This window comes from Arvicanthis niloticus, chromosome 6 (assembly GCF_011762505.2).
Source record: "Arvicanthis niloticus isolate mArvNil1 chromosome 6, mArvNil1.pat.X, whole genome shotgun sequence".
NCBI classification, from domain to species: Eukaryota; Metazoa; Chordata; class Mammalia; order Rodentia; family Muridae; genus Arvicanthis; species Arvicanthis niloticus.
In genome coordinates this window covers 44,778,384-44,805,297 of record NC_047663.1, presented here as the reverse complement: position 1 = coordinate 44,805,297, position 26,914 = coordinate 44,778,384, and the positions used below count along the sequence as shown (strand labels likewise).

Sequence of the window (26,914 nt, the reverse complement as noted above, 5' to 3'; positions counted from 1 at the left end):
ACTGCTTGGACATGGATTTAAGGCAATAGAAAGTCTTTATTAGCCAGCAAGCGACTATATTGGGTGTTTGGGATCCCAGGGTAGCCCCGAGCCTTTCTTAGGGTGAGCATTTAAGCACAAACACCATGTCCTGGGTTGACATACTTCAGTTAACAAGAGCAGTTAGCCAGAATTGGAACTACAAAAGCTAACAAGCAAAGTTAGGACATTTAGAGTCTTTCTCAGAACTGTGGACTTTCTTTTAGTTTTGGCAGGTGGTGCTACATACTGAGTTCTACAGCCTGAACAGTACTTCCATCATGGAGTCAGTTGTGCTGAGGCCTGGGTCCTGTTACACCTCTCAGTGTGGAAAATACAAAGCGTTGAGGAACTAGCCCTGGATGGCTTGGAGATTAGTTTAATTGATTTGGTAGTTGAGCTGTGACTGAGTAGAAGAAGGGGAGTAGGAAGGAGGAGAAGGAAGAAAAGGAGAGCAAGGAAGAGGAGGAGGCAGAGAGAGGATAGGGAAGAGGTAGAGAGGAAAAGCTATCTCTCAGACTAAGAAAAAGGTGACCTTACATGATCTCAAAAGAAACCGCCTCTAGTTATTTAGTTTGGGACCCTAAGGAGAAAAAGCTAACAAAGTGACACCCAGAAAGAAAAAAAAAAAAAAAAGCTATTGGAGAACCAAGTCTAATCTGGTGGCACTTGGCTTCTCTCTCAAAATCACTAGTGACACGTAACAGTGATCCTAAAGCAGACTCACGTACAAATCCAAGTGTCCTCATATGCCACGCTGATGGAACACAGAGGAAGAGAGACTCAGCAAAGAGCTTTCAGCCTTGAGTCCAGTATCCAGCCAAACTAGCATTTAATTTCGTGAATAAAACAAAGGGGACATTTTATATTGAAGAATTCCAGAAATTTCTTTCTTTCACCAAAGCGCCCCCCCACCAAATTTCAACAAATAAAATTGGAAAATGAATTTCATATCTCTTAAGAGGGATAGATGGCTAACAGGTCGTTTGCAGATGTGTAGAAGGAAATGGTACATAAACATCGGTCAAGTTAAAGATGCGATGACTTGATGGGATTTTGAATTGTCTAGGAGACAAACTCCTGGCAGTAGCAGTGAGGGGAAGACCCACCCTCAGCATGGGCGGCACCATTCCCTTTGCTCAGGAGCCAGCTGGACTAGAGAGGAGAAAGCTGTGGGCCATGTTCATGTGATACCCTTGATCCCTCAGACTCCTCCAATCCTTCCTTCCCTCCTCCTCAGGACTCCCTGAGCTCTGTCTGTTTGGCAGTAGGACTCTGCATGTGCTCCCATAAGTTGCTGGATGAAGTCTCTCTGGTCTCTCTAATGATGACTATGCTAGGCTCTGGTACCAGCATATCCTGCAGGCATGACAAACTGTAGGTTGCAGGTTTTATGGCTGGGTTGGTGTCCCAATCCCTCCACTGGTAACATGGCCCACAGAATCAATTGACTTTGATTCAAGTGGCCTCACAGAGATCAGGGGCCTATATGGGTTTGACCTAGGTCCTCTGAGTATGTATTATGGTTGTATAGCTCCGTGTTCTTGTGGGAAACCTAACAGTGGGAATGGGGACTGTCTGTGACTCTGCCTGCCTTTCAGCTTCTGAGACCCTTTTCCTACTGGGTTGCTTCATTCAGCCCTGATGTGAGAATATGTGTCTGTCTTAATGTAGCTTGTTATGCCCCGTTTGGTTGGTATCCCTAAGAGGCCTGCTCTTTTCTGAGGGGAAGTGAAGGGTGGGAGTAGATCTAGAGGAAGGGGGGAAACTGGGGGGTGGGAGGAAGGGGAACTGCAATTGGGATGTAATATAAAAGAATAAATTAAAAGGAAAAGATCTTTCCCTTTATTCACTTTATAAGAAAACAAACAAAACAAAGAAAAAAATATAAAAGAACAGAAACCCTTTTTAAGCTATAAATAATACATTTCTGAGACGCTAAATAGGTTGTCACAGTTCTTTGTAGTCTTTGATGAACTTTAGTCTAGAATGTATCATTTCATTTCCTCACCATGGGTCTAGAAAGCAGATGTTTGTTCCCAGGTCTGTGCAGGAAGACCCGAGGCTGGGGGAAGTTGATTTCCTCAAGTTCACGTAGCTGGGAAGTCTTAGAACTGGCCTACGTGTCTCTTGTCAACTCGAGACACAAACGCGTCACTGGTAAGCTGCAGCTTTTCCTTTCTTGGTTATTCCCTGGATCACACATTAGTAAAGACATCACAATAGAAAACATTTTACCTACTTAAACGGTTCCACAGCTTTACAAATTCAAATGCTTTAAAAAATATCCAGATTCTTTCAAAATTCAAATTCTTTGTAAAAGTCTAATGTCTCCTTTTCTAAAAATGTAGTCTCATCTGGGCAGTGGTGGCCCACACCTTTAATCCTAGCACTTGGGAGGGGGAGGCAAGGAGATCTCTGATCAGGGCCATTGTAGTCTACAGAGTGAGTTCCAGGGCAGCCAGGGATACACACAGAGAAACCCTGTCTCTCAACGTTTCCCTGCCCACCCACCCCCCCAAAGTGAAAAGTCTCTTGAATGTGGGCTCCTGTGAAATCAAAAATAAATTAAGTACTTCTACACTTCAAAGAGGAAGAACCAGGATGCTGTCACAATCTGAACACGGCAAAAACAAACTGCAACAGTGTAACCACCTCAATGTTGAATTGTCTGGGATCCATTCACCATCTTCTGGCTTCCTCCAAAGGGCCTGGCTCACTTCTCTGGCTCTGCCCTACACAGCACACACAGATTGTCTCTTAGGCTCAGGCCAGTTCCACTCCACACCTGTTTGGTGGTCATCTCATGGCACTGGCATCTCCAAAAGGACAGGGTCTTCGACTGCAACTGGACTGACTGCTCTTTCATCAACAGCCTCTCTCAGCCTCTCTTCAGAGACTCCAACCCTGCCACACAGTGCCGCTCCTCAGCTGCGTGATCTCTTCATGCCTTCAAAAACCAGTACCACCTGGGTGACTCTTACATTAACAAGTTCAGCTGCCAACAGGAGGTACAACTTGGCCACTTCCAGAACACAGGCTTCTCTGTGCTGACCCCAAGAAAACGTCTAAACATTTCCCTCCTCCTTTCCTTCCTTCCTTCCTTCCTTCCTTCCTTCCTTCCTCCCTCCCTCCCTCCCTCCCTCCCTCCCTCCCTCTCTCTCTCTCTCTCTCTCTCTCTCTCCTTTCCTTTTCTTCTTTCTTTCTCTTTCTTTCTCTTTCTTTCTTTCTTTCTTTCTCTCTCTCTTTCTCTTTCTTTCTTTCTTTCAACAGGGTCTCTCTGTATAACAGTCCTGGCTGTCCTGGAACTTACTATGTAGACTAGGCTGGCCTTAAACTCACACCGGCTCTGCCTCTTGAGTGCTGGGATTAAAGTCGTGTGCCACCACTGCTCAGTCGCTGCTTAATCACGACCGATTTTTCAGTCTCAGCTAATCAGAACCACAGATTCATACCTCGCATGGCCCAGTAGAGTCTTTGTTTCTTCTGAAACTTCACTAGCTAGGGCCTCTACCACCTGCACTACTATCAACATTCTTAGCTCCCAAGCCACAGAGCAGCTCACTGAGCCCTCAACACTCAGTGGCTTTTCTAGCTCAAAGTTCCAAAGTCCCTCCACAATCCTCCCCAGAACAATACAGTCAGTCTGTCATAGCAATACCCCACTATCCTGGTATCAATTTGTCTTAGTGTTACTATTTGAAGGGATTTAGCAGGCCCAAGCATGGCAAACATGGCACTGGCGGGGTCTTGCTGTTCCCAATTCCCTCTCCCTTGATAAACTGTAGATTACATTCCTAAAGTTGACCACCAAGGTCTATTCCCTTACATGAACAATGCCAGACTCATTTCTAAAGGTGATCACCAAGGTTCAGCTAACAAAGTATAGTAATCCAGCAATCAAAAGCCCCCATTGGCTACCCTAATTAACATACCTAATGAAAACATATGAGTGAACCCAAGCCCATTCTAACACAGACCTCTCCTTTTTACCTCTTAAAAATCACACCTGGGGCTGGAGAGATGGCTAAGTGGTTAAGAGCACTGACTGCTCTTCCAGAGGTCCTGAGTTCATTCAATTTCCAGCAACCACATGGTGGCTCACAACCATCTGCAGTGGGGTCTGATGCCCTCTTCTGGTGTGTCTGAAGAGAGCAATGGTATATTTATATACATAGGATAAATAAATAAGTAAATCATTTTAAAAAAATCACACCTACAGGGTCATTTGCTGCTGTTCTCTGCCTAAATCAGAAATCAGCCACCTTAATTTTTCTTTTCCACTTAATAAATGATACTTCTGTGAAAATAGGTGTTTGGGTGTGGCTCATGCCTAATCCTGGGTCAGGGAGGGAGCACCCTGCTGCTGTCTGTAGGTCCCTTCCACTATTGATACAATGAAACACCATCACCAAAGCCCCAACTTGAGGAGAAAAGGGTTTGACTTACACTTCCATACCACTGCTCCTTAGGAAATCAAGGCAGTAACTCAAGCAGAGCAGGGCCCTGGAGCTACTGCTGCCTACTGGCTTACTCCTTCTGGCTTCCTGAGCTGGTTTTCTTATAGAACCCAGGACCTCCAGCCCAGGGATGGCCCCACCCACAATGGGCTGAGCCTTCTCCATCAATCACTAATTAAGAAAATGCCCCACAGCCTTGCCTACAGCCTCATCTTATGGAGGCATTTTCTCAACTAAAGCTCCCACCCCTCTGATGACTCTACCCGTGTCAAGTTGACATAAAACTAGCCAGGTCAGTTCTCAAAGAAAAGGAGAAAGAAAGCAACAGGTGGGAGACAGGAGTGAGAAAAAAATGCTCCTGAAATGAGGCCACATAACTGATGTGCCACAGCCTTACCAACACTGAGTGTGTGACGCTTCAACTGCAGGATTTTCTTTAGAAGCCTCAGCTCTTGTTTTGGGACACATCACTAAGCAATCACTAATTATCTCTCAGGATCTTAAAATGGCTACCTGTTATGGTTTTTATAAATTAAATTTCAACTTGTGAAATGGAGAGAATAATGCTAAGATCTGAATTGATTTGTGTATGTGTGATGTCATATATATAATCTTAAACATAGATCCTAACTATAAAAAAATGAGGATAATGAGGGAAGTGCTTCCTAGAAACAAGGACATTCTCTGGACCATTATACAACTATCAAACGAGGAAAGTAAGACCCTTCCTTTTTGCCATCTCCTCCTGACCTCTTTGCTGTCCTTTGTACAAATAGTTCCATCCAGAACACTTCTCACTTCCTTTCAGATCTCTTTTGTCTCCAGTCTAGAAGTTCCTGTCTTCCATGACCTTGGTGCTTTGAGAGATTATGAATAGTTATTTTAGACAATGAACTAGACACTCTGTGAGTTGACTAATTTTAGTCAATTCTAGCTGTGTGCTTGTTAGGCATGTCTCAGGACTTGTGCTGTATTCTTCCCCCCAGTTCCCCATTTGTCTCAACATTGAAGTTAACTTCAATCTTAAGGCTTTCTAGTTTGCTATGATTTCTAAAGGTTCTTTTTGTCTTATTAATATTTATAAGGGGGATTTTGAAGACTACAAATACTCAGTTCATCAAAGTTGCAGTTCATCTTTTAAATTTTGTTTTTGCATGTATGGGTGTTCTACCTGGATGTATGTGCACCATGTGCATGCAGTGCCACTGGAAGCCAGAGAGGACATCAGACCCTCTGGGACTGGAGTCAGATGGCTGTGTATGGCCACGTGGGTGATGTGAAGTGAATCTAGGTCCTCAGGAGGGGCCTGGTGCTCTCATATGGAGACAAGGTTATGTTGGTGTCTTTTCAGAAAAAGAACAAAGTCCTAGGTGGCTCCTGATCAGATGCATCTACCAGGACATCTTAGAGACCACTGGAGAAATGAAACACCTAAAGGCAGAAGACAAATTCATTACAAGATGTCCCAAAAGGGAGACCAAGCTGATAACTTGGTGAGACACCAGGACTTTAACTCATCAAGCTAAGACTTTGGGGAAACAATGGCTAACCCAAAGGATGTTACATTTAAAAAAAAAAAATTTAAAACCGTTTTATTTCATGTGTGTTGTTGTTTTGTCTGCATGTTTGTCTATGTGAGGGTGTCAGATATAGACAGTTGTGAGCTGCCATGTGGATGCTCTGAATTGAACCTGGCTCTTGTAGAGAAGCCAGTGAGTGCTCTTAACCACTAAGCCATCTCTCCAGCCCTGATATTGTTATGTTTAATGACTGCATTGCATGTTAATTCTTGTCATTGCAGAATGCAAATGCCTTTTGTCAACAGGGATAAAGGGCACACTTGGGTTGGAGACAGCATGCTATTGTTTCACCATGCTAAGGATGGTTTATAAAGGTCTAAGTGGAATATAAAAACATAAATATATGTATCAGATCAGGAGCCACATGGGACTTTGTTTTTTCTGAAGATTCAAGCATAGCCTTGCCTCCATGTGAGAGCACCAGGCCCCTCCTGAGAACCTAGATTCACTTCCCATCACCCAGATGGCACACACAGCCATCTGTGACTCCAGTCTCAGAGGATCTGATGCTCTCTTCTGGCTTCCAATACTACACCTATTTTGCTCATAGCAAAAATACTTACAGAAATTCAATAGATTTCTTATCCTAGCGATTGTTCTACTTGATTTTGCTGTAATAACTTTACTGGCTTTTAAATGTATTCTGGCTTATCTACATGAAACTGTGAGACAGGACAACAGAGAAAAGGCTGTCTTCACTGTGTGGCTGCATAACCTTCAACATAATTACAGGGGGACTTCTGTAAGTAGGACTTCTAGTAGAATCACTGTATCTAAGGTAAACATTAGAATAAAAGTTGACAGAGAAAAAACCTTCCGCTTATGAGGGGAAGATCTATGCATCCTAAGCAATCAGTATCTTCCTATCCAAAGCATCCAATCTGCTTTGTGGGAGCATTTTTCTGGGAGACGGAAACGAATTTATCTGATCTCTCTGATATAATCTCTCCCTTCTTAGACGATTTTGTACAACATAATCAAATTAATTTTTCTAAGCATATGGAATAATCCCAAGGAACAGTGCCCAATCTCTCTCCCCTCCCTCTTTCCCTCCCCCCTTCTCTCTCGGCTGAGAGTTTAAACTCACTTCTGCACCCCCCCCCCCCCCCGCCAGTCTCAATGTCCCCCCGCCTCTGCGACTTTCTGTGTAGTCAGTGCTTTTCAGGGGTTATCCAGAACACAAATTTCCCTAAGTCAAGCGGGAATCTAGATATTCTGTTTCCTCTTTGGATCTACGGATATGATATTAAGCATGACTTTTAATATACAGTAGTTTTTATATACTTCAACACATCAACCAAGCTTATCTTTCTAAAATAATAAACTCTTCATGGTAAAGTATTGAGAGATAAATTCTTTTTGTGATGGGAAAACTTGCCAGAGAATATCTTTCTCCCTAGTGGTTATCCTTTCTTTATCCATGAATAAATTTATAGAATGTCAGGTCCAATGACTTACTTAGCTCAGAAGCTAGTTTTATTTGAACATAGAGATGGAGTTTTAACAAGTTTCAGTCTCCTTGCTGGAGTATATAAAACATTTTTTTTTTTCATTCTCAGCTGACAGATTTAGTTACATACCAATTTAGTAATTTGCAAAATACAAACTTACCAAAAAAAGTGATGTCTTCTAAACAATCAAAAATTGAACATGAATAAAATTATTGCTTTTTTTTCAGTCTTGGACATCAACTCCAGGACCTTGTGCACGTCAGACAAGAGCTCTCCTTCTGAGCTCTGCCCTATCCCGGAAGTCACGTAAAGGTGAATTCAATGCAGGGCAGCTGACTCTCTTTATTTAAGCCAAGTATGCTGGATCAAAAAGTTTAGACAACATCCATGATCTATCTTTCTGTTACACTGTAACAGGAATTTCAGAACATATACAATTTTTTCTATTTCTAAAATTTATATATTTTAACTCAAAAGATAGTATTTACAAAATTTCTGTGACAAGAGAAACTGGGCCTAGGGTTGGTCACTGCCTATAGTTCGAGCACTTGAGAGGCTGAGACAAGGATCACTTGTGCACAGGATTTCCAGAAACTTGGGCAACCAGAGTATAAGAGCAGCAGTAACCCCCCCCCCGCCCCCAACAGATGTAGAACAAAATACAAAACCAACAAACAACAAAAAACTCTTCAGAGAGATGGCTCGGTGGTTAAGAGCACTGGCTGCTCATAGAGAGGAGCCAGGTTTAATTCCTAGCACCTACATGGTGGTTCACAACTATCTATGACCTCAGTTCCAGGGGATCCAATGCTTTCTTCTGGCCTTCTCTGTGGGTACTAGGCAGCCACTTGGTGCACTGACTTACATGTAGGCAAAACATTCACCCAAGTAATAAATAGTTAACACAAAAACAAACAAAAACCCCTCAAAACAACATTTTTATAAGTTATTTTTAATGTATAAATTATAACATGAAGCCAATTTTTCTCACCTATAAGATTTAACACCTTATGATTCTTGAGTACAACCAAGAAAGTGCTATAGATTAGGAAATACCTCACAAATCTAGACAAGCACCAAAGATCAAAGAACTGACTTTTGACTTAACAAATTTTGAAAATACACTTTACAAATACTCTCCAGTCTGTTCATATAGTCATATGGTTTCTTAAAGCAAGTTCAAGGGTCACAATGCTCTGTGCTTCCAAGGAACTCCAGATCTGGGCAGTCCTTAGTCATCTTCTTTTTCAATATAAGTCTTTGCATTTATCCGTGCCATTTGCCTGGCCAAATACCTGTCTCTAGCTGACATCACGGTTTCCTCATTGCTCCGTTTTGCAAACTTGCTCACAGTCTCAGGGGGCTTCTCTTGCTCACTGCCCTTTTCTGGTCTTTCCTCTGCCAGTCTGTGTTTTGTTGCTAGTGATGTTTCAGAACCAGAGGGCTTCCCTTGTTCCCCTTGGTCCTTTTCTGTGTTTCTCGCTTTGGTGGATCTTTCCTGGTCTAGAGTGTTGTCCTTTGGTCTAGACCGTGGACTGCTTTCCCTTCTGTCTCGATGTCTTTCTGAAGACTGCCCACTTCCTTCTGGCTTCTCCCTCTCTCTGTACTTGGCACTGTCTTCACATCTTTCCCTCCTTGTTTTTGTGTGCTCTTCTTTTTCTTTCCTTTTCTCACTGTATCGGTCGTGATCATTCCAATGTCTGTCTCTTTCTTGTTCCCTTGAGGAGTATTTCTCCCTCTTCCGTTCTCTGTCCTGTCTTTCTCCCTGTTCTCGTCCCTTCGGTTTATCTTCTGGCTCATGCCTCTTCGAGTAGTGATCTTTATGACTGGCCTCTCTGTGCCTATGAGAACTCTTTTCTTCCCGGTGTTTGCGGTCCTTGTGACAGCTCTCTTGGTCTCTGGACTGCCTGTCCTGGTGCTGGCCTCCCTTTAGCTCATGTCCTCTTGACTGGGAACTTGAGTGGTGCTTGGTACTGAGCCCCCTTTCCTCACTAGATGATCGTGAGTGAGCGTGACTCTTGTGATGCTTGGGGTATTTCATGGCTGCACTGGAGTCATCTTCCCCTCTGGACTTTACTTTATGGTCTCCCCTTTCACCATCCTCACTGCTGTTATCATCAAAATCACTGTCAGCATCTGGGTTTTCCTCCACTTCTCCCATACCACTTTGTAGGATGCAGTTCTGCTGTGGCGGTCTGTTCTCTGAGTCTGTTTCATCAGGGTAACCTCTGAGCTTCTCTTCTTTTATTACAGTCCTAAAAAAGGAAAAAAAAAAATCATGTAAGTAAATGCTACTGTTAGTTGTAGAAAGAAAAGGAATGCTCGATGGGCAGTGGTGGTGCATGCCTTAATCCCACTTGGGAGGCAGAGGCAGGCAGATTTCTGAGTTCGAGGCCAGCCTGGTCTACAGAGTGAGTTCCAGGACAGCCAGGGCTACACAGAAAAACCCTGTCTCAACCGCGCCCCCCCCCCCAAAAAAAAAAAAGAAAGAAAGAAAAAAGAGAAAGACAAAAGAAAAGGAATGCTCATGTAGGTTTTCTCAATACATCTTGATAATATGTACTATCTAATAATCCAATATAAAAAGTGATGTCTATTCACCTTTAAAATTAGTACTTCCAAACAGCTGAGAACATGTTTTAACATGATAGAAGTAAAATAAAGAATATATCCCCTCTCTCTTAGGCCAGCAGAACCTTTAAGAAGGGGTCTGTACTAGGCCTCATTTTTCTTTCTAGTTCTAGACAAAGAGTAATTGGGAAAAGTAAGGTATGTCCTGGATCTAAGATCTATTTTCACAACATGAAGTTCAAGTTGTAGCTGTTCGGCTTCTCACTTTGTCCTTTAAAAAGTCCTAGAAATACATAAGAGTAATTTCCCACAGAAAACAGTATTAAATCTAATTTTAAATACAACTAATTAAACTTTTCTAAGATGACAAAGGCACCATCACCCTGATATAGTATCTTGGTATCCATCACAACAAAAAAGAAGTTTGTGAATCCTCCTGGCTGCTGCTATCAGTAAGTCTAAAATGATTGTGTATCAACTATACTTTTCCAACCATGTACCTACTCACTGATAACACTCACATATGATTACTTTTTCCCAGTGCAGGTGGATTGGATGCAGTTAGGCAAGCCATTCACGTGTTCTAAGATATCCATATGCCCTCTGCAAATTCTCCCTTTTCACATCCCACTATGTGATAATTATACACAGCATAATTATCTTACTGTTCCTATAATATCTTAAAAATGTATCTAGAAGTCTTCTAAACCCTTGCTTTTCCAGATCAGAGATGGTTAACAGAAGTGTCTACAGAAGTGGTAATATCTACTAATATCTACATTTGAGCAATTATTAGCCAAAATTGGCAGCACAGTACTTGAAATGTAGAACTAAGATTAAAATTTTAGATTTTATCTACTTTTAAGTCACCTGAATAGCAATCTGTGACTACTGTTGATATTAGACAGGGTCATTTTAGTCTCTAATTTGTGAATGTGACCTATACGGAAAGCATGGATACAGGCCACTTTCACATTATATGCTATCTAATGATCATGCAAAACTGTACGCTGTATGACTTGATTCTTTACAAATTTCTCCTAACTTCTTACGATAATTGTTTTCAAGCACCAGGGCCTTAAAATGTTTTTAGTTTAAAAAAGTTTAGTTTTGTTTCTTCTTCCTCTTCCTCTTCTGATTTATTTATTTTATGCATATGAACACACTGTAGCTGTCTTCAGACACACCAGGAGAGGGCATCAGATCCCATTACAGATGGTTGTGAGCCACCATGTGGTTGCTGGGAATTGAACTCAGGACCTTAGGAAGAACAGTCAGTGCTCTTAACCACTGAGCCATCTCTCCTGCCTTGTTTTGTTTCTTCTTTAAGGCCATACATAAGACCCATAAAACACTTAAATATTCAGAAAATTTATACACTAAAATGTTTTGATGTAAACTAGTATCTTTTTTTTGGTGAACTATAGAATAAAAACCATGTTGAACAAAATCTCAGATTTTTAAGTTAAGAAAGTTAAAACTCCACTCTTTCATCCAATTATGTCATGCTGGCTAACAATATAATACACACGGTGTACCTTTCTGTTTCAAGAGTTCAAAATGACTCCCAAGTCATGTGACTTCAGCCTGTCAAAGTATCATTCTTTTAAATATTCCACCTCTTACCCGGCTTCACGAAAGCTGGATTTAGGAACTTCCTCCTCACCAACTGCTTGATTTAATAGATGCCGATAAAATCCACTGAGATCTTTCTGCTTGGTCACATCCAAACGTGCTAGGAAGGAAAGCAAAGGCAAACTGAGAATACGGATTCAGCAAAGCACAGTACAGCTTTATCTTACATATGCAGAGCATATATCATACAGAGACATGCAAACATTCTCAAGGCCAGGAGTTAGGGATGACCTTTCAATGTTTTTAATTGACTTGCATGTCGACATGCATGTAGAGGCTACTGGATACCCTGTGGGAGTTGGCTCTCTTGCCATCATGTAGATCCCAGGGATGGAACTCAGGTTGTTAGGCTTGGTGGTAAGCTCCTTCACCTGCTGAGCCATCTCTCTGGCCCAGATATAACCTTACAGATTTAGTTTTCTTTCACTTGAAGTTGAACATCATTTTACAACTAAGTTACTGATAAGTACACAACACAGTATGATCTTGAGAAACTGACCACAAGAGCACTAAATTCAATGGCTAAATTATTTCTTAGCTCTGATTATCAGTGAGACTCTTTTTTAACTGCCCAGTTAATGTTAAACATTTTCTCATCCTAGAATATGTAACTAGAATTTAAAGTTTATATGTTTCTGGCAAATGTAATGTTGTTATGCTTTTATATTTGGAATTTCAATGACAATGGCTTATAGTGATCATAGTTTAATAAAATACAAACTAAATGAAAAGCCTAATAGAAATATCCATTACTTAAGAGTTCAGCAGTGTCTCTGTGTCTCATCCTGACACACACACGCTATCCTCAAGTCACATACACTATGCTTACAACAGTGTAACCGGCAGGAGACTGCAGGTGGCTCAGGCATCGGTCTATTGCAGTTCCCCCCTCCCCGTTACCTTCCAGGGCAGCTGCCCTCTTTTCTCTTTCCTCCTCTTCAGCTCTCTCTTCAAGTTTTTTTTTATAAGCAGATGTTACAAATGCCTCTTTATCATCAAATTCTCCCTTTTCCATCTCTCGTTCTCTCTGTATTTTCTTTTCCATTCTTTTTTCCTGTTCCTTTTTCCTGATCTCTACTGCTTTTAGTAAGTTGTGAATATATTTGGGCTAGGGGAAAATAAAGTTATTTAGGAAAGAGGAAAAAAAAGACATCCATTAGTATAGAAATGTTTAATGTAAACAGGTCTGTCTTTTCAAAACTCAGAATAAATTTGCTAGCAAACACTAAGTGTAGCAGAGAGAATGATGGGAGGTGCACACTTGTATCCTAGCCTTGGGAGTCAAAGGTAGGATCAAGGCTAGCTCAGTCTAACATCCAAGTCAAGGCAGGTAAGGGCTATAGACACCAGCCCCCCCCCCCCCCCCCCCCCACTATATAGACCAGACTTGGCCTCAGATTCATGGTAATATTCTTGCTTCAGCTTCGTCAGTGCCAGGATTATAGCTGTGAGCTATCATGTCTAGTTCTTTGTTTTCTTTTTTGTTTATTAAGATAATGCATGACACAGTCTGAGTTCCTCTTTAATTTGCTATATAACCAAGGATTGCTCTCATCTTCTGACCCTCCTGCCTCAGTCTTCCAATGGCATATGCCACCAGGCCTGGCTCTAGAAAAAGGTATTTTTGGAAACAGGGTCTTACTCACTATGTAGCCCTGGCTGGCCTTGAACTCATACCCACCCTCCTCTGTCTCTTGAGTACTGAAATTCACAAAGTATGCTACTACGCCTGCCTATTTGATATTTTTAATTCCACCAGGCAGTGGTGGTGCACGCCTTTAATCCCAGCACTTGGGAGGCAGAGGCAGGCGGATTTCTGAGTTCGAGGCCAGCCTGGTCTGCAGAGTGAGTTCCAAGATAGCCAAGGCTACACAGAGAAACCCTGTCTCCCCCCCCCCCCCCCCAAAAAAAGGTATTTTTAATTAAAAAAAAAAAAAAAAAGAATGGTTCAGAAAACAAACCAGGAGCAGTATAAAGTATAAATCTAATATACTGAATTGCTAAAGAAAAATTTCAAAAAAAATTATTTGCAAAGGTTTTAAGGTTAAAAAAAATTCAAGAATATTAGATAATTCACTTGACCACTGCTATGATCTAGATTCTAAAAATAAAACTAGTAATTTAGAACCAAGAACTCACCACAATAACTAAAATTTTTACTGAGGTCACTTTCCAAAAAAAAAAAGAAAAATCCAGGTCAAGATAAAATTACAGCTACTAACCTTTCGGTCTTTCCCCAGAAGCAATTTGGGGTTACTTTCTTCCTTTTTCTTCTGCATTTCATCATAAATGCTGTCATACTCATACACAGTGGAATCTTCTGCAAGAGCTTTCTGAATTTCCAGTTTGGTCTTTTAAAAAAAGGCAAATGTTTAAAAAATATGAGTTAGTCAACATTAAAAGTCTTTTTGAGAGAGGTTGAGAAATTAAAAATATAACTTAAAAAACTGTACAATGACATTTCAAAGCAGGAAATATGAAGGTACACTCTACAGTAAACCACCTGTGTGTGAACCTGGCTCCACTTCCTCTGAGCAGGTTTGCTTCAATCTCTGTGTGCTTTATTTTTCCTCACCTAAAAGAGTGACAATCATCTCTCTCTCCCAACGTGTGACAACTTAATAAACTTAAACCATCTACTGTCAGTTTGGCAGGAGTGGGTGCTCAACGGACATTAACGATAACACCTTCACTTACAAATATCCACACCAGAAGTTACAAAAGACAAAGGCGCGAATGAGCAGCACGTAGCCCTGGCTTAAGTCTTATGTCACATTTAATAAAGGAGGCTCCTAATTCACTGTTTAGTTTTCAAATGTATGATGATAGGAAACAGATTAAAAGTTCCTAACATGAAAAGAAAAAAATCCAAATGCAGAATTTTTAAATTATTGAGCATATAAAGTCCTCTGCTTTTATTATGTTTCTATTTCATTCTCCCTCTTACAGCATATTAAAATATTATCTAGAGGGTAGAAAGACGGCTCAGGGCTCTTGCAGGGGATCTGTGTTTGATTCCCAGCACATACCCCATGTTGGCTCATAACCATACGTAACTCCAGTTCCAGGAGATCTCATGATTTTTTCTGGCTTCTGAGGACATCAGACACGTAAGTAACTCACATACATACATGCAGGCAAAACACAGGTTTATAAAAATAAATAACTTAGAGTTTCAGAGCTAGCCCAATCCTATCTTGAATGAAGCCATTTCTGAGAAATTTAACTTCTGACATTGTACTTCTTTTGAATCTAATAAAACACTGTAGTTTTCAACTCTTTTCTTTTTTAAATTTACCTTATTTCATTTTATGTGTTTTGCAAGCATGTCTGTCTGTCTATCTGTCTGTCTGTCTGTGCACCACATAGTGCCCAAGGATACCAGAAAAGGGAGGGCAATCCCCTGATATAGCACTTACAAGTGGTTGTGAGCCTCCATGTGGATGCTGGAATGGAATCCTGGTCTTCTGTTACAGCAGCCAGTACTTTGAACTACTGCCAACCCAACTCTCCAGTCCCTAAACTCTTTTTTTTTTTTTTCCCCCACAAGACACGGGAGCGGGAGGACGGGATTCGAACGCTAGCACCAAGAGACGTGCGCCTTCTGCGGGCGGGCGGACGCCTTAAGGGCCGAGCCACCAGCAGTTCGCTCCCTAAACTCTTAATAGTATGTTTAATGTTACTACTTTTGTACTGTTCCACAAATTATAATCTTTTGTTCCAGGTAATTAGTTTCTGAAATGCAGAGTTGTACATATTGACTTTTTAAAAACAAACAAACAAACAAAAACTGCTATATGGCCTTGTTTAGATGCTAAGAGTAGGTTTTTTTTTTTTTTTTTTTTTTTTTTTTAAGATTTATTTAGTTTATGTATATGAGCACACTGTAGCTGTCTTCAGACACACCAGAAGAGGGCATGGGATCTCATTACAGATGCTTGTGAGCCAACATGTAGTTTCTGGGAACTGAACTTAGGACCTCAGGAAGAACAGTCAGTGCTTTTAACAGCTGAGCCATCTCTCCAGCCCAAGAGTGGTTCTAAGAGAAATGGGGATATAATCATTCAAAACAATCAACCTGGTATCCTCAGGTTTCTTTGCAGTACTAAGAATCAAACCCAGGGCCACTATCACTGAGCTGCAGTGCCAGTCTGTCCTAGATTTCTATACTAAACCCTCAGAATCTAGAGTAATGCATATATAAATGAATACATTGTATCTGGAATATTGTTAAAAATACCAAGGATCCCACATTCTGAATTTCTCAATATTCAGAAAATGAATGATGGTGAATTGCTATTCCCTCCCAAACTAGCTGAAAGAATCCAAAGAGAAGAAATATTATATAGTCATCACTAAAAACCATCAACAAAACAGTTGGAAGTTGTGGCGCATAATCACAGTGCTTGGGAGGTGGAAGCAGGAGGATTAGGAGTTCAAGAATAGGGATAGCTAAGTAGTGGGCTCCAGACCAGCCAAGGCTACATAATGATGCCCTGCCTCAAAAACAACCAAATTATAGAAGTGCTTTGCGGTAAATACACAGCTTTAAAGAATTATATCAGTCAAGACAATCAACTACAGAACAGACTCATGCATTTGTCTAAAAAACTTAGGAGGAGGGGCTGGAGGGACAGCTCTGTGGTTAAAGCTTACTGTTCTTGCACAGGACCCCAGTTTGGTTCCCAACTCTTCATTTGGCAGCTCATAACCAGCTGTAACTCCAGTTCCAGGGAATCCAATGCCCCTGGCCTCCTGGGTTTTTACTCTACTCAAGGATATGCATACACAGACATCCACCTCACACATAATTAAAAATAATAAAAATAAAAGCAGTCAATTAACTTGTCTCTTACAGTGTCTCTGTAAAAATTTTGAAAAGCTGGTAACAGTAATACCATTACAAGCCCTGAGGACAACTGTCTTTACAGTTCCTGAAAATGGCTACAATATTGTAACATTGGGAAGCATTTTTATAGAATTTTTAATTAAAATTTCACTGTATCTAATTCTAAGAATTTAAACTTTTAAGAGTTGGTACAACTCTTTCATGTAAATTCTTACATGTAAGTATGACACCAACAAAAACCTCTGAAAAGGAACTGGTATGATGGTTCAGCACACGACATCGAGCCTGACGACCCAAACTCACATGACAGAGGGTAAGCAGAAGTAGTCAGAGCTGGAAAGTGGCAGGACAGGGAGAAGGGTGCACTAGGCCAACGCTCTCAACTATGTTCGCTGCGCTATACTCAGGACAGTAAAATCCGAGACTATTATAAAGCAGGAATCGGTCAGAAGCACTGCTGAGTCTTCAGATAATGGATGTATGGGAAGAAGTGCTTGAAATCACTGGGATGCTCCTAAAAGAACCACTGTTAAAAATGACCTGATGGGGGCTGGAGAGATGGCTCAGTGGTTAAGAGCATTAACTGCTCTTCCCCAAGTCCTGAGTTCAATTCCCAGCAACCACATGGCAGCTCACAACCATCTGTAATGGGATCCAATGCCCTCTTCTTGTGTGTCTGAAGACAGCTACAGTGTATTCATATACATGAAATAAATACATAAATCTTAAAAAAAATGTTCTCGACCACTCATCCATTTCTTGGCAGATGACTTCTAAATTAACTGTGACATCACTTTGGTTGTGGATAGACATTTTTCTTCTGATAAGTGAGTTCCAAAGAAAATTTAATAAAGAAACAAATCCTAACAATCCAAACAACCTATTATCAGACTACTGAGTCAGTTAAAAGCAAAGCTGGCTTAATCTACATCCCACAATAAAGACATAATTATATTTTCCTTTGAAATTTATAAAGTTGCAATCTATATAAATTGAGAAACATTTTACACAGTTTAAGAAATGCAATGGTTTCATTATATACATTTATTCTGTCTCATCTCAGTACTAAGTACCAGAACACTTGGTTGAATGTATCTCTTTCTCTCACCTCTTACCTGTTTCATGGCCTGCTTCTTAGCAGCTTCCCTCTGAAGGCTTTCGCTCACGGAAGTCTGTAAGACAGAAAAATGACATTGTTTATGTAATATAAATTCCTTTCCCAGTATTTTGGTTGGCAAATAGTTCTTTACTTAAGACCTAAAAGTGGAAATACTAATTAACATCAGTCTTTTCCCTAAATGTCAGGGGACAATTAATTTCCATTATAATGCATCAGAACAGACAGACTCTAAGGGAAAAAAACCTGATTGTGTTATTTGTACACTATATAGCTGAAATAAATAAAACAACAATGAGCTAAAGACATAAACAGACATTTTTTAAAAATGGTTAGCAAGCATATGAAAAATGCTCAAAAAAAAAAAAAAATGCAAACTGAAGCTACAAGATACAAGACAAGATACCACTTCAATCCAGTTAAAACAGTTACTATCAAAAAGCCAAGCCTGCAAGGATTCAGGAACAATCTTTACAAAGCAGTCATTTGGGGAAACAGCAAAGAGGCTCACAGTCAGTCAGAAACAGAACTACAATATAACCAGTAATCCTACTGTTGGGAATCCAGCCAAAGAGAACGGAAGCAGCATGTTAAGGCACTAACAGTGTTGTCAAATGTCATTCAATCCAAATTTCCTTGTTAAGTGGCACTTTCAGTAAAATTTTTTCTTTTGAGACAGTCACACTACTGCAGCCCTGGTTATCCTAGATCTTGCCATGTAGACCAGGCTAGCCTTGAACTTACAAGAGTGATCTGCCTGTTTCTGCCTCCTCAGTGCTGGGATCACTATATCCAGTCAGATTATCAATTTAAAATATTCACAGGAATAATATATATATATTTCTGAAATATTTTATGTCTATCATTCTAATTAGTGCAAATAAAAGATTTTTATCTCCCACAAATCAGAGAAATCAACAATGAACTATGAATGGGAAGAAATGGATTTCATCATACATAAAACAAAACTATAATATATAACTACTGTCAACACTGAATCAGTGTTTAGAGTTTCTAGATTACAGAACATAAGGAAGAAGTTCAAAATAATGTTCACAAAGAGATCCAGAGATCCCAGTTCCTGTTTTCACACGTGTCAGATTTCTCCATTTCAGTAGCTCTACCATTTAAGAGTTCCTACTTCACAATATACATGACTGGTTTAAGGTGGAGGACACAAAGATAAATATGCTCAAGTTACAAAATACACTCAAACAATTCTAATTCTGCCTAAGACCAGTTCAGAGTAAATTTAAAGAGAATATTCATTAATGGTAACTTTTGGTTGAACCACAGAGTACAATTCATTTTTAACTTAAGATGAAAATAATTTTCTCTAAGAGCCTTTAAAGAGGCAGTTCTGCAAATGCTGCTGGTGTGCTCTCACCAAGAGTTGTGCAACACAGAGAAATGTACAGATCTGGGCCACTTTTGATACTGACTTTTTTTCCAGTCATCATCTTTAGCTGAACCAAAGTTTTGCATTTGTATTTTATAGAAATTAACCTATCGTCCTGTGCCTAAGTATGGGGGGGGGGGGAGGCAGAGTTTAGCAAGATTTATTGCCTTTTTCCTGAAATAAGAGTTTACCTACCCATGTCCAAAATAGCTCTTAGCTAAATAAAAAACAGTTCAAGAACCATTGCTTCTTTCCAAATGGCTCACAGCCACGATCTCTTGTGTTGGGAACTCAAGAGATGAGAAATGCCTCTTCTTTTTTTAGCAATGGATAATTTACCATTTAATGGTCCTTTAACTTGGCAATCTGGGTTCTGGGCTTAATTCACTCATATTCACACTCATCATCAATGCAGAACCTGTCTAGGAGTTGTGACAGGTGTGTGAGGTTTTTCCTATGAACTCAGACTGAAGACAAAGCCAATCGTCCTCATCTGTGAAACACCTACAGAGAAGCTTGGCTTAGTATCCTGTCAGGACTTAAAATATCCATGTTTAGTCTCTTGAGTGCATGAGGAAGTCAAACACACAAATTTATTTTTATTAAGTACTATATTTCAGAAGTGGAGAATTAAGATTTAACTTAATTTTTAAAATGGCTTTATTACCTTAACACTTTTAAACTATTACTTGAGGACCTTGCTGTGTAAAAGACACCATACTGGGCATTACTGCCAGTAAATAGAATCCTAGTAAGACTTCTCTGCTCAAATAGATCATGAAACACACACACACACACACACACACATACACACACACACACACACACATATAAAATAAATGGATCACTATCTGGGTATGGTGGTATACACCTTTAATTCTAGCCCCAGTACTAGAAAGACAGAGGCAGGCAGATCTGTGTGTTCAAAGCCAGTCTGATCTATATAGTGAGTCTAGGACAGACAGAACTACATAGGAAATCCTGTCTCCAAAAAACAAACAAACAAACAAACAAACAAACAAACAAACAAACAAAAAAACCAGTGTATTTTTCCAGACTATATTAGGCGTGCTTTGATAGGACTAAGGCCATTTCTCACTGAACAGCTAAGAACAGAAGATAACTAGTTACCTAGCTCTCTCTGAGAGGAATTTGTATGAGCCTCTATTTTGTGCACTCTGTAATACAGAGACTTGACTCTGACCTATTTCTGCTATATACTCTGGATTCTATTTTTAGTTACCTGCTTTGTGTTCTTAAAATCAGCCTTATACTGCAGTATGCTTTCATTCTAGACATAGTTTATTTACAATATTTACACTCAGCTGCTTAGCTCAGATCTGCTCTCTGCTGTACTGAAATTTGCCTTTGGTTGTAGATTACACTTCTACCAACCTATCAACTTGATTTTACATGTTCTAGCTCTGACTTGTGTTTCTGAATGCTGTCTTTAATTCTATCCTTCTGAAGAATTGAGGCTTCCCTGCATTTTTCTAAGCACTGGTTAATCAGCTGTATCACTGGTTCAACCTCTTCTGCACTTGTATAATGATAGCCACAACTCACTTTATGCTAAAATAGTCATCATGTAATTTTTTTTATCTACTTTATGTGTTCCCCCATCTTTTAATTTCTATTTTTGGACCAATCCTCACTGTGAAACCCAGACTGGCCTCAAATTCTTATTATTCCATTATTCTCACCCCAATTCTCCTAAAAGCTGATATTACAGGCATGTACTACCTGCCATGCCTAGCATAGTATGGGGCAAGGGAAATGACTCAATTGTTCAAGAGTCAGTACTGGAGTTCAGATGTGGTGGCTCGCCCATAATCCCAGCCTCAGATGGCAGAGGCAGGGGTCCACAGAGGGAAGTAGCTGAATGAATAAGGTATAAAAGGCAACCAGGATGATTCCTGACGTCCACCTCTGGCCTCTACAGGAACACTCACCCTCACACACGCGCAGCCACACCCACAAATGCCTACACTTTAGCAAATTAACATGCACACATGCCATACATAAAAAAAAAAAAAAAAAAAAAAAACTGGATAAAGAAAAAAACAAACCAACCTGTACAGTTGGCTCACATAATGAGGAGGAGAAAGAAGTACAGGACTGTGCACCTGTCTCATGAGCCTGCCTTGTTCAGCTGGACGTTCTGACCTAGGGATGACTACTACAAGACAAAGTACTCTCCATGTATTACTGAAACTCATTAACCAAGGAACCAGCTAAAGCAGTGCTCAAAAGGATGTTCTTGTAAGAAAGGGAACAAAACTGGAGCAAAAATCAATAAATAATAAGTCAACAAAATACAAAGATGAACAAATTTAATGCTGGTCTTTTGAAAAGATTAGTCAGGTAAGATTCTGGTAGGATCAATCAGAAAAATTGAGAAGATACAAATGATGATAGATGAAACTGTTAAGAAAAACTACCAGGAATAGTTTTGTTAACAAATCTGAAAATCTAGGAAGTATAAATTAAAAACTCAAATAGGCTAATAACCAAAATTAAAAATTAAATAAAAATCATTCTTTTTCTATAGCCTTAAAACCTCACAGTTTTATAGATTTCTATTAAATTTTCAAGGACCAAACAATCCCCATTGTGTGCGTGCGTGCGTGCGTGTGTGTGCGCGTGCGCGCGCGCGCAAATGCACAAGTGTATACTCCCCTGTATGGGAATGTATGAAGGCCAGACAGTGATTTCTGGTGCTCTCCTCTGTCAGTGTCTGGCCTCCATCAGTTTCCACCTCAGTTTTTGAGATGAGTCTCTCTGAAGCTGGCACTCATTGATTGGCAAGCTCAAGAAATCTGCTGGTATCCACGCCCCAGCTCAGGCTATAGGCGTGTGCTTCCACGAGGGTCCTGGGCGTCTGAATTTTTGTCCACAGGCTTGAAGCTCACACTTTACTGACTGAGCCATGTCCCCAGACCTCTCTACTTTTCTTACATTTATTTTTTATTTTATGTGTATAGGTGTTTGTCTGAATAAACGTTTGTCTGTGTACTAAGTGTGTGCCTGGTGCCCTGATCTTCTGGAAATAAACTTATAGACAGTGAGCCACCATGTGGATGCGGGATCTGAACACTAGTCCTGCAAAGAACAGTCAGTGAGTGCTCTGAACCACCAAGCCTCTTTCCAGCCCAGACCTATTTTTTTGTTTTTTATAAACTGTTATAAATAATAGAAAGCAAGGGGCAGGGGAGCACATAGCTTTTTGCAAGACTAAATTTATTTTTCTAAAAATAGGAATGAGAACAAATAACTACTCTGCATTTTCTTATAGTCTATATTTACCTATTTACTTGCCACCGTTTCATCCCAGGACCAATGCACCAATTATATTTTCTTACTTTTGTACATCTGATGTTCTAGGGAGATGCTCCTCTCAGGACTAGCTAATTCTTAAAGGATTGCCTGGGAGCACATCTTTCATGTCAACTATCAAATCAGAACCCAAACTCTAAACCACCCCTCCAGCAGGCTCTTATAGTCCAAGGAGCAATAAATGGCTATGACCTGATAGGACTGTTCAAATTTGCAATTTGTAGACTATTTCCACCACCCAGCCTTGCAATTCTCATGTAAAGCACAATAAAGACTTGGGACCATTGTCTGGCAGTGGTGGCACACACCTTTAATCTCATCAGTGGAAGGCAGAGTGTAGGTGTCTCTGTGACTTCAAGGCCAGCCTGGTCTACCTGTTCTTTCAGAACAGCAAAGGCTACATAGTAAACCTGTCTCAAACAAACAAAAGAGATATTCTGGAGTACACGTTCTCCTCCTTTCTACCTCTAGATCAAAACTGGTGTTTCAGCCAGAGGTTGGAGGGGGGAATCACTGGCTTCAAGGTCAGAGTGGACCATCTAAAGCAATAGCTCTCAATGGTCACAGATCAGATATTTACACTATGATTTATAACAGTAGAAAAATTACATTTATAAAGTAGTAATGAAAATATTTTTTTCATATATGATTGGGATCACCACAATATGAGGAACTGTATTAAAGAACCACAGCATTAGGAAGGTTGAGAGCCAGTGATGTAAGGAGAACCGGTCTCAAAAAAAAAAAAAAGTTCTACATGTGGCTTAAATGGAGTGGTGTGCCCTCAACCCAGTAATATAATTAATACTAATCAGTCAATAGTATCAACTTCATGTCATCAGTGACCTCCATAAATTAAAACCCACGGGTATATTTGGAGACTACAAACCCTATGTGTATGCGTGTGTGCATATATGTATCTGAATTAAGTCTATTCATATATTAAGCATAATCCAATTGGGGCTTACAGAGATGGCTCAGCATTGTTAAGACTGTACTCTAAGAGGACTCAAGCTCAGTCCCTTAGAACTTACATTAGGCAACTCAAAACCACCTGCAACTCCAGCTCCAGGGATAAAGCACCTGAGGTCATGTGCACATACCCCCCAACATGGCTACAGATAATTAAAAATAAAAATTAATTTAAAAAATGTCTTACTCAAAAAGGACACCAAGCAAAAATATGAGTGGTTTGAGAACACATGGACAGAAGAAAAATAGCACCATTCTTATTTCAACAGGTTTCATAAATGCGTTTGGTATCTATTTGATTGATAAAGATGTATGTTGATAGTGAGATAGCTCAATGGGCTAAGGCACTTGCCACCAAGCTTGGCAATCTGAGTTTGATCACTAAGACCTACAAGGTAAGAGAGAACTGACTCCTAAAAGTTTTTCTCTGACCTCCTTACTCATGGCACTGCATATACACACAAACATAAAACAAAATAAATCAATAATAAATTAATAAAAGGGGTGGAAGAAATGGCTCAGCAATTAAGGGCACTGCAGCTCTTCCATAAGACCTGGGTTTAGTTCCTAGTGTCCACATGGCTCACAACCATCTTTAACTCCAATTCTAAAACTATCTAATACTCTCTTCTGGCCTCCACAGGCACCAGGCACAAAATACATATATACAGGCAAACATTCATATACATAAAATAAGGAGTTGAAAGCACTACCTATCAATTACAGCATGGTATTAGAGGAATGCAAGAGAGGATACGAAGTAGGGAACAAAGAGCTAACTCAGGACAAGAGCTGTGTGCAGACTGAAGATTTCAGCCTGCCTGGAAATGACGGCTGTTAGTAACAACTCTGAATAGAAGTCTGCTGTGTTCAACAGCTCCTGCATCTCTTACATTTGTTGAAGAAACCAGACAGTCATTTCTACACAGGCATGTGCTAATGAAGGATGCAGGTCTGAAATCCCTTATTTCCTGCTTTGTGTGATAATTTCTCTGAGATAAAAAGCCACAGTAAAAAGTGAGCAGCATAAAGGGCACGTATAAGTCAATTCTGAATTTCTCAGAATGAAAACAGTAGAGTTTTGTAACACATAGTGTAAGATCCTGAGTAAAGGAAAAAAACTCAAACATATTTTCTCTATCTCATGTTACAGCAACCAAAATCAGTAATAGAAAAACAAGTTTAACAAAAACACACATATATAGAATGGCATCTCTCCCAACTTTCTTTTAACTTATCAATAAAAAAAAAATTCTGTATTTTTTTTCAGTTAGAAATAAAAACTTATTTTCAAAAGCAACACTATAAACCATGCTGGCAACAGCTAGCATACTCAGGAGAAGAGCCAAAGGTCTTGTTATTCTTCCTGTGCAAGGCCAAATTTAATGAAATATACTTGGCAGTATATTTCTCTTTTTAAAGACAAGCAATAGTTTGGACCCTCTAGATAATGGCCATGACCAAGTCAGGTGTGCAGTGTGCCCAGGACAGACTTTATTAGAGTTCTGTTATAAACACACAGTCTCTTGACACTAAAGATGTAGTTCTTGCAGATAAGGCTGGGAGGCAGGAAATGAATCTCCTCCCAAATGCTGCTTCTTATCTTTAAAGTAACCTCAAATTATTACTAAACTAATAAAGTAATTTTGTTTCAGAAAGTGATCTGATCTATTTTATTTTGAGCTCTTGATAAGTCGAAGAGTGAGATGTGGGATTATTACTTTTTGTCAGACAATAAACACTGAGACATGTCATAAAAATAAAGGAAAAGCTTTTAAAAAATGATTTCTATGGTAAAGCTGAAATAGGCAATATCAAAGCCTGTTAGTATAGTATATGAAGATGTATATAGTTTTGGACAAATAAAATGAACTAATTTTGTTATTTAACTGCAATTTGGAGGCAAAGTTTTTATTGGTTTCTAATTAAACATTGTCAGCTAAACAGGATAAGCAAGAAAGATGCAATGAGCTTGTATTGTATTGAGCCCAATAAAACAGCAATAATTCCAAAAAGTAACTATGAATATCGGTGCCTTGTTTGTAAAATTTTTTCTAATATAATGCCTCCAGCTAACAACTATAGCCCAAACTGGAAATTAAAATTATATTAAAAGACCACAAAAAAGCCAGGCTCCTAAAGATTACCATCAAATACCACGTGGGATGGAGCCAGCCCAGGAAACATGCAGTCACTAGTGATTAAGGCTGGTAATGACTGTTACAGAGGCCTTACTGTGTAGTAACAGAATCAACTTATTGCACTTCTACCACAACTAGGTACTTAAGATAAACTATTTTTATCTTTAAAATAAACTTTAAATAGATGGTATCACAGGGTCAGGCTTTCTTGTTTTGTTTTGGAGACAAGGTTTCAAGATACATCCCAGGCTGGCTTCTAACTCAGGCTCCCTCTGCCTTGGGCTCTCTAGTGCTGGAAAGTGGAAACTGAGACAAAGAGAAATGACACAATCATCTACAATACTAAGGCTAGGAAACAAAGTTCACACTCCGCTACAAACCACAAATTAATATATACCGTAGCCTCATCTTCCTCCTAATCCCCTGAAATGACACAGGAAACATACATTATACTTGACAGTTAGAGTTACGCTCTGTTCCCGAAACTCAAAGGCAGAAGACAAGGAATCAAACTACCCACAGAGTTTATGTGCAAACAAACAAACAAAAAGGTGGGAGTGCTCCACCCTTTGGCTGGTATCTTAAAACAAGAAACACAAATAGCAGAAGACAGATTAACTAGGGCTTCACATTAAAAGCAGCAAGGCAGACGTGGACTTTTACCTTTTTTGGGAATGACAAATATTTCATTTCTGCCCTTGGTTGGAAATAATACAAGAGTACAAACTGATTAAATGATTGTCTTGGGGACACAAGAGGGACTGGAATTTTGTTTAGTCTGCCCCAGCACAAGTGGCTAACTCAATAGTAGATGTCTAATATGAATTTGAGAAGGACTGAATAGGATGGGGGTCAGAAACACCTCAAGTAAAAGAAAAATAGTCTTTAAGGGCAAGAAGTTCAAACCTCTAAAGTGAAATGTTTACCAAATGCTAGGCCTAGACACAGCCTAGGGCAATGGTTCTTGACCTGTGTGTCACAACCTCTTTGGGGTGAAAGGACCCTTTCAGGGGCTACCTAAGACCACCAGGAAACAGAAATTTACACTATGATTCACAATACTAGCAAAATTGCAGTTAATGAAGTAGCAACAAAAATAATTTACGGATGCATTAGGAAAGTTAAGAAACATTGCTCCAACAGAATGTAATTTCTCCCCAAGACCTTTTTATATTCCTTATATTACTGGGGATATATGGACAGGTTTACCATATTAGAAATCAAAACTACCAAGGTGACAAGATGACTCAGTGGGTAAAGATGCCTAACTGTCAAGTATTCAAATCTCAGGATCCAGGTAGAGAGAACCGAACACCTGAAAGTTGTCCTCTTACCTCATGAGTACCACAGCAAGCATGCGTATAGCAAGTAAAATTAAAAAAGGT

The 26,914-nt window shown here is 39.8% G+C and overlaps 1 protein-coding gene across 1 annotated transcript in view; it reads right to left on the bottom strand.

Annotated features, from left to right (window-relative positions):
- Positions 1–7,503: 7,503 nt before the first annotated feature.
- Positions 7,504–26,914, bottom strand: part of Nsrp1 (nuclear speckle splicing regulatory protein 1) — a 32,034-nt gene continuing 12,623 nt past the window's right edge. Inside the window, exons 3-7 of the mRNA XM_034507767.2 lie at positions 17,680–17,736; positions 13,938–14,066; positions 12,616–12,823; positions 11,707–11,815; positions 7,504–9,764 (exon numbers count right to left, since the gene is read on the bottom strand). Of these exons, the coding sequence (XP_034363658.1) occupies positions 8,741–9,764; positions 11,707–11,815; positions 12,616–12,823; positions 13,938–14,066; positions 17,680–17,736 (1,527 nt within the window). The 3' untranslated portion in view covers positions 7,504–8,740. The remainder of the gene's footprint in view (positions 9,765–11,706; positions 11,816–12,615; positions 12,824–13,937; positions 14,067–17,679; positions 17,737–26,914) is intronic.